Here is a 15,190-nt window from a genome sequence, read left to right on the forward strand (position 1 = left end):
TTCATATGTATTCTGTTTTCATTTACTTCAGAGACAAATTATATCTTTCTTTCCAGACATTTGTATGTAGTATTCGTAGTTTGTCCGTGATATTGTAACATCGGTTTCCGGGTAGAGATGTATGTTGGTATTGTCGTACTGGTTTTTTTTTGGGCTAAGTTATCAGGTTACGTCTTCCGCTTGTATTTATTTATCGTTAATATTTCACTGTTGATCGCATGTTAATTTAAATTGTTAAAAAGGGCTAAATAAAAGATTTAGTGATTCTATAATACGCGGCTTGCCTAGCTTTCATGAGTAGGCGCCATCACGACTCCCGAGGGTGGAAAATCCAGATCGTGACACTACATTTAATTGGTACACAATTTAATTTTTCTTTAGTAATAATATAAAAAAAATAATAAAAAAGAATAAAAACAGTAAATAAAATTAGATTATGCAGAGAAAAAGAATATAAAAAAAGAAGTTAAATGAAATTAGAAAAGGAAAAAAGAAAAAAAAAAGAAAACGAGAAAAAAGAAAAAAAAGAAAGAAAAGAAGCATAGAAATAAAAAAGAATTGGAAAATAAAGAAAAAATTCCCCCAAAAACTACTATGGGTAGGAAATATAATTAGTTTATGGGTAGAAAAATAAATGGATAGACAAGATAAATAATTTTGTTTTTGTGGGTAACTGTGTCAAAACCCCTAATTAATTTTATCGCCTCTCGTTGTAGTTATAAGTTCCACTACGCCGTCAATTCCAAGGGCGATGAGATTAATTTATATAGCAATTAAGAGACAGTTATTGGATGATCTTAACGTTGGGCAGGGAAATAAAATATTTTTATTAGTCTTTTTCTAATTTTGCTTAAGATATTTTTAAGAGTTTAACTTCTTTGTTGTTTAATTTTTTTTAACACTATTTGATACTTAAAAGCAAATTACATGTTAAAATATATCCTAAAGAACAATCTATCTATATATCTATATCTATATATTATTAAAAGGAGAGGAGAAAGCCCTCTCCTTAAGTCAAGTGGCAGCCTAAAAAAAAGTCACATGACATAATTAGTTATTAATTAGTTATTTAGTTAATAATTAGTTATTGATTATTAATTTTGAATTTAAATATATATAAAAACGAAAATAATTTATAAAATATCTATATCTATAATATATATATATATATATATATATATATATATATATATATATATATATATATATATATATATTAATTGGTTACTTTATTTGAGTTAATAATATAGATATCTTATAATTAACTATAACAAAAAAACTAAAATATAAATATATAAAAAATAACTACCCATTCAAATTGGATGGAAGTAGTTTCAAGTTGGAGTTTTTAAATTATTTTAAAATAAAAAAAATAAAAAAAATTTATCTATTAAAAAACCGAAAAAAAGAGAAGAAAAACTGCCCATTCAAATCGAGGAGTAGTTTCAAGTTGGAGTTTTAAAATATTTTTAAAATAAAAAACGAAATTAAAAAAATAATAAATTACCAATTCAAATTGGGGAGTAGTTTCAAGTTGGAGTTTAAAATTTATAATAAATAACAAAAATAAAGAAATAAAAAAACTTTCAGAGAAAAATATTAAATAAAGTAATATGCTAAAAAAAATTTCTATTAACAATCAAAATAATATTAAATATTGGATGATATTTAATAAATATAGATGTCTTATAATTAACTATAATAAAAAAATAAAAATATAAATTTATAAAAAAAATAACTACCCATTCGAATTAGATGGGAGTAGTTTCAAGTTGGAGTTTTTAAATTATTTTAAAATAAAAAAGCAAAAAAAATATATTTATCTACAATAAAAAAACGAAAAAAAGAGAAGAAAAACTACCTATTCAAATCGAGAAGTAGTTTCAAGTTGGAGTTTTAAAATAATTTTAAAATAAAATTAAAAAATAATAAATTACCAATTCAAATCTATATCTGTATTCTATATATTGCTAAAAGGAAAGGAAAAAGGCCTCTCCTTAAGCCAAGTGGCAGCTTAAAAAAAGCCACATAGCATAATTAGTTATTAATTAGATATTTAGTTAATAATTAGTTATTGATTATTATTTTTGAATTTAAATATATATAAAACGAAAATAATAATAAAAAAACAAAAACAACTACCATCTATATACATATTATAATTGGTTACTTTATATGAATTAATAAATATAGATATCTTATAAATAACTATAATAAAAAAACAAATATATAAATATATAAAAAAATAACTACCCATTCAAATTAGGTGGGAATAGTTTCATGTTGGAGTTTTAAAATTATTTTAAAATAAAAAAGCAAAAAAAAAATTATCTATAAACAAAACTAAAAAAAGAGAAGAAAAACTGCCCATTCAAATCGGGGAGTAGTTTCAAGTTGGAGTTTTAAAATAAAAATTAAAATTTAAAAAGGAGAGGAGAAATCTCTATCCTTAAGCCAAGTGACAGCCTAAAAAAAGTCACACGGCATAATTAGTTATTAATTATTAAATTTGAATTTAAATATATATAAAAACAAAAATAATTAAAAAAACAAAAAACACTACCATCTATAATATATATATATATATATATATTAATTGGTTACTTTATTAAATTAATAAATATAAATATCTTATAATTAACTATAATAAAAAAATTAAAATATAAATATATAAAAAATTAATTACCCATTCAAATTGGGTGGGAGTAGTTTCAAGTTGGAGTTTTTAAATTATTTTAAAATAAAAAAGTAAAAAAAAAATTATCTATAAAAAAACGAAAAAAGAGAAGAAAAACTGCCCATTCAAATTGGGGGGTAGTTTCAAGTTGGAATTTTAAAATATTTTAAAATAAAAAAAGAAATTAAAAAATAATAAATTACCAATTCAAATTGGGAAGTAGTTTCAAATTGGAGTTTAAAAATTATTTTAAAATAAATAAACAAAAATAAAGAAATAAAAAAACTTTCAGAGAAAAATATTAAATAAAGTAATATGCTAATAAAATTTTCTATTAACAATATAATAATGGATGATATTTAATAAATGTAGATGTATTATAATTAACTATAATAAAAAAATGAAAATATAAATATATAAAAAAATAACTACCCATTCGAATTTGATGGGAGTAGCTTCAAGTTGGAGTTTTTAAATAATTTTAAAATAAAAAATGAAATTAAAAAATAATAAATTACCAATTCAAATCTATATCTATATTCTATATATTATTAAAAGGAAAGGAAAAAGGCCTCTCCTTAAGCCAAGTGGCAGCCTAAAAAAGCCACATGACATAATTAGTTGTTAATTAGATATTTAGTTAATAATTAGTTATCGATTATTATTTTTGAATTTAAATATATATAAAACGAAAATAATAATAAGAAAATAAAAAAAGTCACATATATATATATATATACATATATATATATATATATATATATATATATATATATATATATATATATATATATATATATATATATATATATTAATTGGTTACTTTATTTGAATTAATAAATATAAATATCTTATAATTAACTATAATAAAAAACAAAAATATAAATATACAAAAAAATAACTACCCATTCAAATTGGGTGGGAATAGTTTGAAGTTGGAGTTTTAAAATTATTTTAAAATAAAAAAGCAAAAAATTTTTATCTATAAACAAAACGAAAAAAAGAGAAGAAAAACTGGCCATTCAAATCGGGGAGCAGTTTCAAGTTGGAGTTTTAAAATAAAAAATAAAGTTTTAAAAAATAATAAATTACCAATTCAAATTGGGGAGTAGTTTAAAGTTGGAGTTTTAAAATTATTTTAAAATAAATAAAAGAAACAACAACAACAACAACTACCCAGTAAAATCCCACATAGTGGGGTCTGGGGAGGGTAATGTGTACGTAGTTCTTACCCCTGCCCCGATAGGCCCTCAGCTCAGAAAGACGAAAATAAAATAAAAAAATAAGAAAAGAGAATTCATTACTAACTCCAGTAGAAACCGTTATAGTAACAGAAGCATAAAAATCAAAAGATGAATGACATGCAATAACAGTAACCAGAATCTAAGGCCCGGGGCTAAGATAAACAACAAAATAGTGTGGGTAAACTGCAAGGCATCTAAGATCAATCCTAATCCAACCCGCGCTTACCCCCGGTATGAAGTAAGGAAAGCTTTACTACTCCTATCCTACAACTCTAATGCTTGACCTTCAGGCCTTCCTATCAAGGGCCATGTCCTCTGAAATCTACAGTCGTACCATGTCCTGCATGATCACCTCTCTCCAATACTTCTTAGGTCTCCATCTACCTCTTCTCGTACCCACCACGGCCAACCGCTCACACCTCCTCACCGGTGCATCAAGGCTTCTCCATCTGCCTCGCTTCTCGCATCTTGTCATCCACAGCGGCAACGCCCACCTTCCTCCGAATATCTTCATTCATAATCTTGTCTATCCTAGTGTGCCCACACATCCACCTCAGCATCCACATCTCTGCTACTTTCATCCTCTGGATATGGGAGTTCTTAACCGGCCAACACTCTGCCCCATACAACATGGTCGGTCTAACCACAGCTCTATAAAACTTACCTTTGAGTATCGGTGGCACTTTCTTGTCACACAAGACTCCAGATGCAAGCCTCCATTTCATCCAGCCCGCCCCTATGCAGTGAGTGATTTCCTTGTCGATCTCTCCGTCTCCCTGAATCATCGACCCAAGGTACTTGAAGCTATCTCTTTTGGGGATGACCTGAGACCCAAGCCTCACATCCCCGCCTACTTCCCTCGACTCAGCGCTAAACTTGCACTCCAGGTACTCTATCTTAGACCTGCTCAATTTGAAACCCTTAGACTCGAGAGTCTGTCTCCAAACCTCCAATCTCTCGTTAACACCGGCCCTCGTCTCGTCAATTAGAACTATGTCATCAGCAAATAACATACACCATGACACCTCCCATTGAATATAATGTGTCAAAGCATCCATCACCAAGGCAAATAAGAACGGGCTAAGCGTAGAGCCTTGGTGTAATCCCATAACAACCGGAAAATGCTCCGAGTCGCCTCCCACAGTCCTAACCTTAGTCTTAGCTCCATCATACATGTCTTTGATCGCTCGTATGTAGGCTACCGGCACGCCCTTCGCCTCAAGACATTTCCATAACACCTCCCTAGGAACCTTATCATACGTTTTCTCCAAGTCAATAAACACCATGTGCAGATCCTTCTTCTTATCCATGTACTATTCCACCAACCTCCTAATAAGGTGAATAACTTTCATAGTGGAGCTGCCCAGCATGAACCCAAACTGATTGTCGGATATAGACATCGTCTTCCTCACCTTCCCCTCCACCACCCTCTCCCGTACTTTCATGGTATGGCTAAGTAACTTGATACTCCTATAATTGTTACAACACTGGATATCATCTTTGTTCTTGTACAACGGTACCACTGTACTCGATCTCCATTCCTCCGGCATCTTGTTCGTCCTAAAAATTACATTGAACAACCCAGTCAGCCATTCCAATCCTGCTCTACCCACACACTTCCAAAACTCAATCGAAATTTCATCTGGCCAGGTCGCTCTACCCCTACTCATCTTACACAAAGCCCTCACGACCTCCTCTACCTTAATGCGCCTGCAATACCTAAAATCTCGGAGACTCTCCGAATGACCCAAGTCCCTTAGAGCTATATCCCGGTCCCCCTCCTCATTAAGAAGACCATAAAAGTATGTCTGCCATCTATGCTTAATTTGGGACTCCCCCATCAATACTCTACCATCCTCGTCTTTGGTGCACCTTACTTGGTCCAGATCCCGGGCCTTCCTCTCCCTCGCTTTAGCCAGACAAAACAACTTCCTTTCCCCGCTTTTATCCCTTAATTCCTCATATAGACGGCTAAACGCTGTATTCTTAGCCTCCGTGACCACCAGCTTTGCCTCCTTCCTAGCCACTTTGTGCCCCTCTCTATTCGCACTCCTCTCCTCTTCGCTTGTGCTCCCTGCTAACTTCGCGTACGCTACCTTCTTCACCTCCATTTTACCATATACTATGTCATTCCGCCACCAGCCTCCTTGGTGCCTACTAGAAAAACCCTTCGATACACCTAGCACCTCTCTCGCCGCCTCCCTCACATAGTTCGCCGTCGTCGACCACATAGTGCTCGCGTCTCTACTACTCCTCCAAGCTCCCATAGTAGATAACCTCCCCTCCAACTCCAGGGTTTTATCCTTGGTTAAAGCTCCCCATCTAATCCTCGGTCGGCCACGAGCATACCTCTTCTTCCTATTCATCATAATGTCGATGTCCATCTAAGAGCCTATGTTGAGTCGCGAGGGTCTCTCCCGGGATAACCTTGCAATCCTTGCAAAACCCTCTATCACACCTTCTGAGGAGAAGATAATCGATTTGAGTCTTCACCACCAAACTTCGGAAAGTAACCAAATGCTCCTCCCTCTTCGGGAAAGTCGAGTTCGCAATCACCAGTTTGAAAGCCTTAGAGAAGTCTAACAGCGAAGTACCTCACCCGTTCCTATCCCCAAGGCCAAAGCCACCATGCACCTCGCCATAACTACCAGCAGCCGCTCCAATATGGCCATTAAAATCCCCTCCAATAAATAACCTTTCAGTAGGTGGAATACTACGCATAATATCATCCAAGCCCGCTTGCGGTGTATAAGCGCTAACGACATTGAGGGTGCACTCACCAATCACCAACTTAATAAACATTAGCCTATCATTCACTCGCCTAACCTCAACTAGACTCTCTAAGATCCCTATCCACCAAGATACCCACTCCATTCTTACCCCTCACAACTCTAGAGTACCACAACTTATACCCATCCGTATTCCTCGCCTTTGTCCCTGCCCACCTAGTCTCCTGGACACAAGCTATATAAACCTTTCTCTTCTGGAGAATCTTTTCCAACTCAATAGACTTACCCGTCAGCGTGCCTATGTTCCACGACCCGATCCTCAATCTACAAGCTCCCTCTTTTCCCTTACCCTTCTTTCCTCTCGTCCCAACCCTTGACCCCCTCCCCACCCCCTACTCACCCCCGGAACCCCTCGAGGACATGACCTTACTCTACCATCCCACACCACAGCCACTATACTTACGGCAAACTCCAGAAAATACTAACACGGACCCAAACTAGAAAATAACCGGTTGCAACTACAAGTATTCTAATAAGATGCTTAAAGTGATACTAACTAAATAGCCACAAATTAACTAACATAGAGAAAGAGACAAGAAAATGGGAGATAGCAACTACCGATGGAAAGAACCTGGAGATATGACTTGATGCACCCGGTGATGCTCCGCTCTACTCGCCCGTATGCCTCGCGCTTGCCTGGGCAGCCGCAGCTATTCCCGTGAATATAACCTGGGTGCTTTGGAACCTGACGTCCATCCCTTTGCGATTGTCAAATGGCCTGCTCTGCTTTGCCCGTGCACCTCCTATCCATCACCAAAATAGCCACCGAAAGTGCTACCTGAAACACACATACACACCACGGGACCAAGAAAAGGAGAGGACTGTCACCGGAACGGACGCCGGAAAATAGTGTCGGTCCAAGAAACAATGGTATGACGAGGAAAGGTTTGAAGAAAAGGAAATACAGAGGAGGGTGGTGCAGTTGGTTCGGAAAAGCAGAAGGAAGATGAGACGGCGCCGGTGGGTCGCCGGACGCCGGCCTAGCTGCTTCTAGGGTTATAAGAAAGGGGAAGAAAGAGAGAGATGCGGGGAGAGAGAAAGGAGAGAGAAAGATAGGGACGAGTACTTACCTAGTTCGCCTGTACAAGTGTCGGCGGCGCGATTTGCCGGTGGATTTGTCGGAGGAGATGAAGATGTTACCGTTAGGATTATAGGCTTATCGAGGAGAGAGAGAAGGGAGAAGTCTAATATTAAATAAAGTAATATGCTAATAAAACTTTCTATTAACAATGTAATAATATTAAATATTGGATGATATAATAAAGAAAAATACATAACAAAAAGGTTGTTCGATGCGCTGCCTGTATAAGTCCTGTTAGTTTAACAGAGATTTTATTCATTAAAATTTAAATAATATTATTTAGAACAATAGAATAAAATTTAAAATAAAAAATATCTCAACAGTAATAAATTATATATCTTCTCATATATTACAAAAGGAAAGTGAATACTAAACATTGGTTAATATAATAAAGAAAAATATAGAACAAAAAAGTTATTCACTGAGTATATAAGTACCTTTGATTTAATAGAGATTTTATTATTGGTATATCGTATTGACAAACAAGATGCCAATTGAATTTTATTAAAGCAATACAACCTAATAGGATTAAACAAGCACGATCATAATTTAATTAATTAATATTTTTTACTATAGACCACGCATCACGCGGGTACCACTACTAGTTATTGTTAAAAGGAGAGGACAAAGCCATCTCCTTAAGCCAAGTGGCAGCCTAAAAAAAGCCACATCGCATAATTAGTTACTAATTAGTTATTTAGTTAATAATTACTTATTGATTATTATTTTTGAATTTAAATATATATAAAAAACGAAAATAATAAAAAATAATATATATATATATATATATGAATTGGTTACTTTATTTGAATTAATAAATATAGATATCTTATAATAACTATAATAAAAAAACGAAAATATATTACCCATTCAAATTGGGTGGGAGTAGTTTTAAGTTGGAGTTTTAAAAAAAAAATAAAAAAAGCGAAAATAAAAATAAAAAAATTAGCTATAATAATAAAAATGAAAAAAGAGAGAAGAAAAACTACCCATTCAAATTGGGGAGTAGTTTCAAGTTGGGGTTCTAAAATAATTTTAAAATAAAAAATGAAATAAAAAAAATAAAAATTTACCAATTCAAATTGGGAGTAGTTTCAAGTTGGAGTTTAAAATTATTTTAAAATAAACAAACCAAAATAAAAAAATAAAAAAACTTTAATTCAAATTGTGGAGTAGTTTCTTTCTAATATTGTAGTGTGTGTGTGTATATATATATATATATATATAATTATATATATATATATATAATTATATAACGCCAAGTGGTATAATCATAAGACAACAAGTGTAGATTCTTAGGACAAAGCTCCAACAAAGTTGGAACTTTAAAATAATTTTATAATAAAAATCGAAATAATTTTAAAATAAAAAGCAAAATAAAAAAATAAAAATTACCAATTCAAATTGGGAGTAGTTTCAAGTTGGCGTTTAAAATTATTTTTATAAAAAAGAAATAAAAAAAACTTTTAATCAAATTGTGGAGTAGTTTCTTTATAATATTGTAGTGTGTGTGTATATATATAAATATATAAAGAGAAATAAATAATTATATGATGTCAAGTGGTATAACCATAAGACAACAAGTGTAGATTCTTAGGACAAAGCTCCAACAAAGTTGGAACTTTAAAATTATTTTATAATAAAAATCAAAATAAAAAAATAAACAACTGCTAATTCAAATCCATATATATATATATTCTATTATTCTATAAGTGAGAGTTTAACGGCTCTCCGTCAATTTGCCTGTTTCCCTATGTGGATAGTTTAGAAATTTCAGAAAAAGGCATTACATTAATCCAAGTGGTAGCCTAGAAAAAAGCCAATTGGTTAATAACCAGGAAATTATCAATTGAAAATTAACAAAGAAATTAACTATCTAAATTAACTACTCAAACATAGGTGAGGGTTTGTTTAGGTTAGTTAATTTCTTTATTTCATTTTTAAAATCATTTTTGTTTTTCTTTTTTTGAAATAAAAAGTGTATTTATTCATTAAAATTCAAACAATATTATTAAGAAAAATATAATAAAATTTAAAATAAAAAAAATATTTTTAAGAGTAATAAAATATATATCTTCTATTATATTACAAAAAAAAATTAGCAGACAAAAATATTAACAAGTAATATGCTAATAATCTATCTATATATTATTAAAAGCCAAAGAAAAAGGCACCACATTAGTCCAAGTGGTATCCTAGAAAAAAGACACTTGACATAATTAGGTAATAACAAAGAAATTATTTATTGAAAATTAACAAAGAAATTAACTACCTAAATTAATTACTCAAACATTGGTGAGGGTTGGTTTAAGTTAGTTAATTTCTTTATTTCATTTTTTAAAGTTATTTTCGTTTTTCTTTTTTAAAATAAAAGTGTATTTATTCATTAAAATTCAAACAATATTATTGAGAAAAATATAATAAACTTTAAAATAAAAAAATATTTTCAAAGAGTAATAAAATATATATCTTCTATTATATTACAAAAAAATTACCAGACAAAAATATTAAACAAGTAATATGCTAATAATTTCTATTAACAATATAATTATACTAAACGTTGGATAATATTATACATAAAATTACATAACAAAAAAGTTATTTGACGACTATATAAGTCCATTTAATTTAATAGAGATTTCATTCATTAAAAATCAGACAATATCTATTCTATTTATATAGAATTGGGAAAGCAAATTATTGTGATAATTTCAAATGTAACATCAAAAAATTAACAAGGTGACAAATTTTAGGCAAAGCTCCAACAAATTTGGAGATTCAAAAGTTATTTACAAAACAAAACGATAAGAAAATACACAGCGAAATTAACTACCTAAAATTAACTATTCAAACATGGGTGATATAATAAAGATAAATACATAACAAAAAGTTATTATATGACTACATAGTTCCCTTTAATTTAATCGAAAATTTGTTCATTAAAATTCAGGCAATATTTTTTAGAACAATAGAATAAAATTTAAAATAAAAATTATTTCAAGAGTAATAAAATATATATCTTTTATTATATTATAAATACAAAGCAACAGAGAAAAATACTAAATAAAGTAATATGCTGATAGAAATTTCTATTAACAATGTAATAATACTAAATATTGGATGATATAATAAAAAAATAACAAAAAAGTTATTCGCTATGCTGCTTATTGTGACGACCCGAATTTCTCGGGAATCGTGATGACGCCTACTCGTGAAAGCTGGGCAAGCTGAGTATTATAATTTTCATGACCCTTTTTATTAAGCATGCGCAACAATTCAAAGTATTAAGTGATGAAACAACTGAATAAATTAAATAACCAGAAATGCGGAAGACGAAAAACTTAATAGTTCAACCAAACACTGCTACATAATTTGAAGTACAATACTACTCAGAATTTGGTGTCACAAGTCACAAACTATCTAAGAATACTACAAATAAGGTCTGAATGGAAATACACAAGTCTGTCTCTGAATAAGTAAAAATAGAAAGAGAAGAGATAGGAGGAGACGCCAAGGCCCATGGACGTCTGCAGGACTACCTCGGGTCACCTGAATGGACTGAAGACAGCACCCTCACTGCAGTCCAAACGCTCCGGTGTCAGTATCCGCACACAATGCAGAGTATAGTATCAACACAACCGACCCCATGTGCTGGTAAGTACCTACCCTAATCTCGCGAAGTAGTGACGAAACTAGGACCAAACTACCAAATAAACTTATGCAGTTAAATTATATACAGCGGAAATAAAAGCAGATAATTACAACTAAAGTTGGGGGGGGGACATGTTGCGGGGAGTAACAGGTAACAACAGAATAACAGTAAAGAAATGTAAGGAATGCCATAAATCAAATACCAGCAAAAGATAAGGAAATAAGAAACAAGTACACATGTAACCGTTGCAGGCGTGCAACCCGATCCCATTTCATATAATACCCTTGCAGGCGTACAACCCGCTCCCATTTCATATAACGTGCAACCCGCTCCCATTTCATAAATTACCGTTGCAGGCGTGCAACCCGCTCCCATTTCATATAGTACCGTTGCAGGCGTGCAACCCGCTCCCTTTTCATTTATCAACACCAATCATAAAAGAACTCCAGCAAGGGAACAATAATATAACAACAACATCCCGGCAAGGGAACAATAATATAACAACAACATCCCGGTAAGGGAACAATAATATGACAACAACATCCCAGCAAGGGAACAATAATATCACAATAATATCCCGACAAGGGAACAATAATGATAATCCTCATATGAAGCACAAATAAACTATAATGGAGTCATAACAATTACAATACAAGACTCACGGGCATGCTTGACACCGACGTATAGATACTCGTCGTCATGCCTATACGTCGTACTCCACAATTAACACATAGCAAATAAGACACAACTTCTAATCCCTCAAGCTAAGGTTAGACCAAACACTTACCTCGAACTTCCACGTCCAACTCAAGCCTCAAACACCGTTTTTCCTTTAGAACTCGCCTCCAAATTACTCATATCTAGTCCAAATTGATTTAACAATATTAATAAATGCTAAAGAATTCATATCCAATGCTTAATTATAGGTTTCCTATCATTTTCCTCCAAAAGTCAAAAATCGACCCCAGGCTTGTCGCGCCCCCTTTTTTCCCTCCGCGGAGAGAGAAGTTCGGGTTTTGGCATTCATGGGGTGTGATAACTCCTTTCCTTTTGGGAATTGGGTATTTAAAGAGTCTCCACATAACAGATTATGGTGCGTTAGGGTACCTAGAGCGATTAACTCTTGGATCGGTTTGCATTACCAAAGATTAGGGTAAGGGATCGAAATGACCTCGAGGGGAAGGTGTTAGGCACCCCTCTTAGTCCACAACTGTGGGTCCCGGCCAAACTTATAGTCATGAATTAGTCCAAATAAGTACTTGAAACAAATAATTACAAATAAGGCATGTTTGTATGACTCAAATAATAATAAGATAGAAGTTTTTGGACAAGTTGTATAAAACAAAGTCTTAAACAAAAAGAATCTCGGGAAAAACACAATGTCCGGCAAACACTCCTCAATGAGGGGCTACCCGTGACATTAGCGCGTAGTCATCATATCCCACATCTACCCTTCCCATCCCCGTAGTGGTCATTTAAAGCGAGTGTTTGGTCAGTGATCTCTATTGCGTGCTGTTACCCGTCCCTTCTTAATGGTCCTAGAGGGATTTAGGACCTCTACCTATAGGTGGTTCTAGATAGACCCCTAAGGTTATAAAGGTGAAAATGCTAAGGCGACAGACAAGAAAAATTAGGACTTTAGCACATAAGATAAAAAGGGAGCAATTAAAGGCTCAAAGTTTCCTCCTCAAACAAGGCACATAAACAGCACGACTCAAGCATAAATAAGGGCCTTTTGTTAAAAAGTATCCTAAGGCATGATGTCTAAGTGAATATACAGAAGACAAACAGTTTATTTTATAAACTAAAAAACAATGACCCTAGCAATTGCCTATTGATTCTTTTTTAAAACCAGTTATACCAGAATAACCTAAGTCACAGAAATAGTTTCAGAGTTGCAAGATTTGAAAACGTCCTATAGGCTTGCCTGTACACGGAATACTAATGACTACATTTTATAGAGTGAAACAAGGAAGGTTTAAAACATACTCTTTAATCTTTATAGGCATGCTGTCTAATAATAGATTAAGGTAGTTTTTAAAAGAACTCGTTTCAGGGAAATATAAACCACTTAATTAAACCAGTTTAGAAGTAAGCTAATCGTTAACCAGATTAATTTATTTAAAACCAAACTACTTTAGATCTATAGGCAGAATTCTGGTGTTGTTCCCTATAGGCATGATATCTACTTATCTAATACTGATTTTAAAGACTTGCAGGCATGATGACAAATGAAAACACACATAAACACTTGTTATAATAGAAGTCGGATTTGGATTATATCCTATAGGCATGATATCTACTTGTGCAGCTGATTTTAAGGCTTATAAACATGATTTCTATTATGGAACACTCGAAACCTATAGGCATGATTTCTAACATGGTGAGACAAACATGACAAGATGTAAAAGTTCTATAGGCATGTTTTCTACCTGTATTACCCCACAAACATGTAGCTACCCACTCTTTTCACTAATTACCCCAATATTTGTTTATAAGTTATTACAGACCATATGAATGAATTACATAAGTAAATAAGAAAATAGGAAGTTATTCTATAGGGAGCCTACAGATAGGCCCCGGTTTCCAAAGCCTCCAATAGCCTTAAATGACTCAATTCCATAGACAATGTCGTAGTATAGGTGCATCAAAGCTCCCTAAGGATCTCAAGGATCCCGGGTAGTGCTTACACCTAAATTTGATAACCAAAATTGATAAGTGTAGTGTGGAAGGTCCAGCCTCAGTATGCCAGAGTTCAGAGGGTTCTCAAAAGGATCCCAAGGAGGTACACATACTGGAGGGGACATAACTTATTGACTTAGGAGTATAGTGAAAGTGCTTGATGCAAGTTGAAAGGTTTTAGTGGGAAAACTGTATTAAAAGAGTAGGTTTGTTTGAAATAGTTTGCGGAGTAAAAGAAGGAGTTATGCAGTAAAACAATTTTGAAAAGAGAGTTGCATGATTAGATAATAGTAAATCAAACATGAAGTCCAAAACCACATCAGCAATACTTAAAGAGCACAGAACCAAACATAAGGAACAAACCTACATACAGGGGTGATACGGATTGGGGATACATGGAACACATGATAGTAAACACATAACATGCAGAGGTAATTGGTACAGACATGCTCAGAAACAATTGATCAGACATAGATGGGGTAACATGTTACACTTATCCTAAGGAAGGAGAGTACATTACATGCTAATCAGGTAATCATATTAACTGCAGGTTTCATAGCAAAACCATAAGTAAAAGTAAACTAGAAATAGGATGAACTGAAGCAATAAAAGAACCATATTATTTTTGGAACTTGAACTGAAATTAGAATATACCAGTAAAGAAGACAGTAAGCAAGAGTGAAAGAGTAGGAGAGCACAATAGTTAGCCTTGGCTTACAGCCGGCGAACTCAGAATAGTAGCAAGTAGCACAAAAGAGAGAGATCAGAAAGTTTAAGTGTGAAAGAGAGAGAGCTTTTGAGCCAAAGTGTTCGTCCCTTTGTGTTAATGAGAGAGTGTTAATATATAGTAGTTCGAAATTAGATAAAAATAAGACAAGAATCATAGTAGTATAACAATTATGGAACTCAGAACCAATTAGAGCAAAATCAGGACAAGTACTCCCTTAAGTCAAGGGAATCAATTCAAACGGTAGGAACAAGTAGAATATAAGGAAAGATAAGGTAGGCGAATCAGTTAATTTGAATAGACGAGGTAGAAATTGATGGTTTAAAGGAAGGTCTTTC

General features: G+C 32.8%; 1 protein-coding gene across 1 annotated transcript; it reads right to left on the reverse strand.

The window, feature by feature from the left end:
- Positions 1–5,234: 5,234 nt before the first annotated feature.
- LOC138888086 (uncharacterized) lies at positions 5,235–6,305 on the reverse strand. The gene has a single exon (XM_070169894.1). The coding sequence runs from the start codon at positions 6,303–6,305 to the stop codon at positions 5,235–5,237; it is 1,071 nt and encodes a 356-aa protein (XP_070025995.1).
- Positions 6,306–15,190: the final 8,885 nt, after the last annotated feature.

This window comes from Nicotiana sylvestris, chromosome 3 (genome assembly GCF_000393655.2).
Source record: "Nicotiana sylvestris chromosome 3, ASM39365v2, whole genome shotgun sequence".
In the NCBI taxonomy this organism is placed as follows: Eukaryota; Viridiplantae; Streptophyta; class Magnoliopsida; order Solanales; family Solanaceae; genus Nicotiana; species Nicotiana sylvestris.

Bases quoted from the DNA above. Each gene is read 5' to 3' on its own strand.
- LOC138888086 (XM_070169894.1), bottom strand. From the start codon at position 6,305: ATGGACATCGACATTATGATGAATAGGAAGAAGAGGTATGCTCGTGGC.